Source organism: Kogia breviceps, chromosome 14 (assembly GCF_026419965.1).
Source record: "Kogia breviceps isolate mKogBre1 chromosome 14, mKogBre1 haplotype 1, whole genome shotgun sequence".
NCBI classification, from domain to species: domain Eukaryota; kingdom Metazoa; phylum Chordata; class Mammalia; order Artiodactyla; family Physeteridae; genus Kogia; species Kogia breviceps.
Window position 1 is genome coordinate 8326300 of NC_081323.1, and position 6000 is coordinate 8332299.

Consider the following 6000-nt stretch of genomic DNA (forward strand, 5'->3'; position numbering starts at 1 on the left):
CCCTGCAGGAGGAAAGCTTATTCCCCAGTGTTTCATTTCGCTCTTTTAATTTAATTTTCTCCCTGGCTGGGAGGATGATGGAAAGCGCTTGAAGAGGACCCAGGAGTCTGATGTCAGGTGTCATTTACGCCCACCCACCTGACTTCATCATGGTCTCGTTTTCTCCTTTGTGCGTGTGTGTCGTGTCCAGCGCTCCAGCCCATCCCAACCCAGCCTGGGAGGTGGGAGCCCGGAGGTGGGGTACTTCTGTCCATGTCTCACCGCCCCTACTAGACTGTGAACTCACCCAGGGCAGAAATTTCGTTTTATCTAACTGATAATGCAGCCCTGTCAGGTGCCCGGCACAGAGAGGTGCCGGGGGGTGCTCAGTAAATACCCATGAGGACCCTTGATCCACCAGAACAGAATGCTAAGAACTGCTGCTTAAACCATCTTTTGAACAGCTTGATGTTCAGACTTAACAGAACTGTACTGCTTTCTTTAGCCTTTGTTAAATATCTAAGTGAATTGTAAAAAGCACAGTTTTTCCCCGTATTGTCCATTACGCTCATAGATACTTTGGCGTCTTTAGCGCCCTTGCTAACTCATGACAGTTTCATAGAGGTGTCTGACACATACCTGTGCCTGCAAAAAAGTAGATCAGAGTGTCGTGGGGACCTGTCCCCCTTGGAGAAGGTGATGAAACCACCATGCCTTCTTTTGTCTGATATAAACTCTGCAGGTTTGTCCGCCCCAAAGAGACAAATCCATTTTGAACCTCTCAGTTTGTGTTTATTTCAAATTCAAGATTCTCTGTGGTGACAATGCTCTATCAAGGATGGCTTGATGCCAGTTGATCTGGTAGGGACAGCAAATTAAAAAACAATTGCTTTCATACGCTCCAGTGACTTTTATAAAAATTCTGATGAAGAGATAATTTTTGCAGCCTTTTGATTAGAAGCGTCCCTTTTTTCCCCCCTCCTCGGCACTTAAAATGGACCTGAGTCATAACTGTGTCTTTACTTGAAGAGAAAAGGCTCTGTGTTGCAAGTAAATCAGTCTTTTTTCCCTCCTCCTCCACACAGTTTGGTTCATCATACACAAAGGCTTAAAATCCTTATGCTGCTGTTTCCTTTTCACTTTTTAATCTTTACTGATGACCACCTAGCTCTTAGATAGTTTTAGCTTTAGTGACTTAAAATTCTGTGCTAAGAAATGTCCTCATGGCATTTAAAAACATTTCACCTTGTAAGTAACTTTATAACGTGTATGCATCTTATGTGTTCTGGTCACATTATCAGTTGGGAATTTTGAAAATTGACTTCTAACAACCCACACACATTTTACCTAACTGTTGAACTTAATTCTAAATGCCCTTTTATGCTTTTTTTTTTTTTTTCTTTTTTTTTTTCAATCAGGAAAAAGGCCCGTGTCCTATCAACACTTATCTAGCAGCATGCTACAGAAGAGGAACTATGAGAATTTTATTGGGAACGCACATTATCGACCAAATGACAAAAAAACTTGATTTCCTATTTTGGGGATGAAAGGTGAGCACATATAATGTATTGATTTTACTTAATGGAAAATAAACCATCTAGCTTATCCAATATAATAATAAAAAGTAAAATTGCTTTTAATTTGACTTTTGAAGTGTCTTAAAACAGAGTCCTCCTGGTCTCTGCATATCAGCGGCGATGATAATGGTAAAAACAATAGCAACTGGAAGTTACTAAGCATTTGTTTCATGCCAGGCGTTGAGTGAAGTGTTTTATCGCCATCAGCTCATTTAATCCTTCTTACAGCATCAGGTCAGGGGTTAGCCAACTGCCCACCACCTGTTTTTGTCAATAAAGTTTTATTGGCACACAGCCACATCCATTCCTTTACGTATTGTCTGTGACTGCTTGGTGCCACAGCAGCAGAGGTGGGTAGTTGTGACAGGGACTTCATGGCCTGCAAAGCCGAGAATATTAACTGTCTGGCCCTTTACAGAAAAAGTTTGCCCTTCCCTGGGTTAGGAGGTCTTGTGCCCACTTTACAGATATGGAGACTGAGACTTGGATTATGTAACTTGCCCAGCGTCTTACTCTGCCTACTTTTGGTCGTAGGTCTGCACAGTCCAAGGCCTGTGCCCCAGCCCTCCAGTTTAAGAGCTTGTTCAAAGACTTTATAAATCCTTATCTGTTGGGGGAGGGGAGTGGGACAGAGTAAGTAGGTTTATTTTGACTTTTTGGTTCACATGGCAAAGGTATCTAAGGGTAGCTACCCCAAAGCCTCAGTGTTCTTGGAGTTGTACACGTGTTAGTTTAGTTACTTCCAAGTTTGGGCAGAGGGCATGATGTCTTTGTGAGAGTCACACTAGGACGCTTTTAACAATAAATTGCATGGAAAGATTGAGGCTCGTGGACCGATTTAGTTCCCTCCCAGATAACTCTTGTCCTGTCAAACCACCACCATATCCCCACGGAGCAGACTCTTGACTGAGTGCCTGCTAGATCGAGGTACAGAGATAAAGACTCATGGACCTGGGCAGAATTTCTCCTTCTGTTTTCACTGGGACACACGGGGCCCGTCAGCCTCTGCAGCTCTACATCCTTCTCTCTCGCTCAGGTGATGCCAGTGGTGTGAGACTGGTGTCATCACAGGAATGAGATTAAATCCACTCTGCCTTAAAACATGAAAGCAGAAAATTTATAGATTGTAAGCCACAGATTATTTGCACTGCATGTAATACCAGGTGGGAACCGGCCTGTTTATCCAGCTCCAGCCTCTTCCTGCAGCCTCTGGGCTACTCTGCTTGCATTTCTCTCTCCCCGGGAACAGCCTTCCCGCACCCTCTTTGCCACACAACCTCGTTCTGAGACTTCAGGACCAGCTCACATATCATCTCTGCAGAATGTTTGCCGGGAACTGGGGCTTCCCTGTTTGTGTTCCGTCTGAGCTGTGGTTCTTACCCGTTTGTGCCCATCTTAACCTGTGCGTCGGGCTTCCACTCCGAGCTAAGCTGAGGAGGAGGCTCCTTCATTCAGTGGCTGGCCCGTCGCTGGGAATTTCAGCCATACAACTCGATAGATGTTGGCTGAACAAATATTGTTACACATGTTTTATGCACCATCCTTCTCATGGAGGAGGTTATTCTAGGTCATTTGTTTTGTTAAACACCCCTGGTCTGTGCCATGAATTTCCCTTTCATAGGGTATAAACTTCCAGAGTTTCTTATAGGTGGCAGTTGCCTTTGGCAACTGTGTCAGATATGAATTCTGGTTCTTGGTTAAATCATCTTCATTAAATCACTGTTAAGTATATATTAGCACCCCCTAAATAGTGCAGCTTTTATTTATTTAGACTCCTGAGACGTTGGTCACAAGATTTAAGCTTAAATGGAACCCATTGCATTTCTAGATCCCTTGAGCTCTATTTATTTATTATACTTTTTCTTTTTTAAGATTTTTGTAAACTGTATTTAGTTTTATCCTAATCATTTTTAAACCTTTCCCCCCGCCCCGCCCTTAGGTCTTGATGGATATAAATGTGTACTCTCCATGAAACTGAATTAGTTCATCTTTTGAAAAAGCAGATGGTGAAAGCTACTGAAATAAGCTGTGATTGTACTGTACATATAACATATAACGAACACTACGGTTTTGTAAAGTTGTTCTGTTAACTTTTGTACCAAATAGCAATAAAAACTATAGTTGGAACAGTTGGGTTGTACACAAATGGAGACCGGACATCTCTATTTTGCCCTGAATAATATTTTTTTTAGAATTGACCAAATAAGAAGTGGAGTTGTTTTGCATACTTGAGCGCTGCTGAAAAGAAATCATTTGGGCTGGGGGGTGGGATGGGGGAGAAAGTATATAACGCTTGCACCTCAGGTAAAACTGTAAATATATGTTGTAAACCTGCTTGTTGAAAACGGTGTGTGTTCTTTTCTCTAATGTTGCTCATCGCCTTGAGCATGGTTCTGCCACTTGTCCTCTTTCGTTTAAAATGTGTGTTTTTTAAAAAAGAATTTCTCAATGATTTGTATTATGTTAAATCCTCCGCACTCTGTTGTCTTAACAGAATTGTTAACAGAAGCATTTGACCCCTATGAATATGTGCTGCATGTACGGAGATCAGCCATTCTGAATTTGGTGCCCTTTTACTGCAAATTTCAGCATGTCATCTGAGAAAGACCCAGATCCACAGTCCTTTTCTGAGGGAATGGCATGGTTTGTGGGATTTTTAAGTGTGTGTATCTACAGGGAACCATTTCCTCTGTAGGCCAGCCACACGTGCAGTAAGCATACCAAATCGTATGTGGAGTTAACTTAAATTTGTTTTCTATCAAATTAATCATTTTTGCTGGACAGTTGCTGGGTTTTTCTGGCATTTGCCTAAATTCATATATAAAAATATAAACACTAAATTGTACATGTGAATTATATATGTATAGGAAACAATTTTAAAAGAAATGAAAGTTCTGGGGTAAATTTTAGGTTTGCCTTTGGAAGTCTTGGAGTGTCTGGCATTTGGGTTAACTGTGGACACGCAGGTTAATTACAGACACATGGGCTCTGCAGGAGTGCTGGCTGAGTTTTCTGGCACTCAGGGGAGAGGTGATCTGTTTTGAGACCTCAATTGTCTTCCCATTTTTGGTTGTTTTGAAGCAGCAGCGTTTTTCCCAGTGTACATGCAATTTGGGTTTTAATGAGAAGGCTAGCCACCAGCTGGCTTACTAGGTGTTTTAAACTTCTGTTCTCTTAATCCGCTGTCCACGGCTGAGTGTATTCTGCAGTACCTGGGTTTAGCGACCACAAAATACTTTATTAACAAAACTGTTTCAAAAATAAATTTGCACTGTTAATTTTTCTTGCCCTGCCCTTCTCCATTAGAGCAAGGGTAATGTCCTCAAAGAATCCTGATGTTTCTTTTGTTTGTTTTCATTATGCAACATGACACCTACTTGGTAGAAAAGTCTTAACTCCCAGGTGAAAAAGGAGACCTGGCTTGAGATCAGTCTGCTGGCATCGTGATGAAGTGCTTTGTATCAGGAAAGTGTACACTATTTACCTTTCTTCCTGTTCACAAGCTGAGCCATATGTACATAATCTAGATTTTTGTTTTCATAGTTTTGCACTTTTATAGCCTACTTTTGAAGATTAACACATTTGCAAGATGATTGACCTGATCCTTACCTAATCCAATGAGTGTTACAGAAAGCTTGCTGTGATGATAAATATTAATCTTAAAAGGGGATACGTGATAATAGAGGGCTGAAATTTAAATCTGTATTTAAAAAAAAAATCACCAAATCTATTTGAAAACAAGTCAGTTCGTGTTATGCTGAAATTTTGGGGGGCTTTCAGATTTCTCCTTTTTAACCACATTTCTGAGTGCATAAAAATACCAGTTTTTTTTTCTTCCCACAGCCCTGTACTCCAAAATATGTTGTTTTTTTTTTTTTTGTCCATCAGTATTAACTATTGGGATACTACTGGTTTTTTTTTTTTTTTTTTTTTTTCCTTTGAGACAACAGTACATATAATAGAGGTACAATCTGTTGGATTTTTGTTTATGTATTTATTTCATTCCAGTTTGATTTATTTTAATTGTTGATACTTAAGTTGTCAAACCGTAGACATTACTTGTTTTATTTATGATATATTTCAGCTTAAAGTTATGTTATTATATGTGGATGTAAATATAGATTTGGTGTTTTGCAGTCTTGGGCTTTGGTCTTCATTGTGTCCCTGCTTTCTGATTTTGTTTTAACTTTTTGTAACTGTAATTTTAGACATACACAATCATAGGTTAGTATAGTGAGTCCCCATGTGCTCGCCGGCGACACTTTGCCAGTCTCTTTGCGATTCCCCACCCCTTTCCTGAGTATTTTAAAGCAAATCTTAGACATGATTTAATTTCATTCCTCAGATAACTTCTAAGTATCTCTAACAGATAAGGGCTTTTCCTCATCACACCTAACTAAACGGAAAACGATTGCTCATAGCTGACCTCCATGTCTGTCTGCAT

At 40.4% G+C, this 6000-nt stretch overlaps 1 protein-coding gene across 4 annotated transcripts in view; it reads left to right on the forward strand.

Moving 5' to 3' along the window:
• ZNF217 (zinc finger protein 217) overlaps positions 1 to 5689 on the forward strand; it is a 28398-nt gene extending 22709 nt beyond the window's left edge. For 3 of the 4 annotated variants that reach the window (XM_059038952.2, XM_059038954.2, XM_059038951.2), the window contains exons 5-6: positions 1398 to 1529; positions 3496 to 5689. In XM_059038952.2, the coding sequence (XP_058894935.1) occupies positions 1398 to 1507 (110 nt within the window). In that variant the 3' untranslated portion in view covers positions 1508 to 1529; positions 3496 to 5689. The remainder of the gene's footprint in view (positions 1 to 1397; positions 1530 to 3495) is intronic. The other variant, XM_067012471.1, reaches the window with a different exon arrangement.
• Positions 5690 to 6000: the final 311 nt, after the last annotated feature.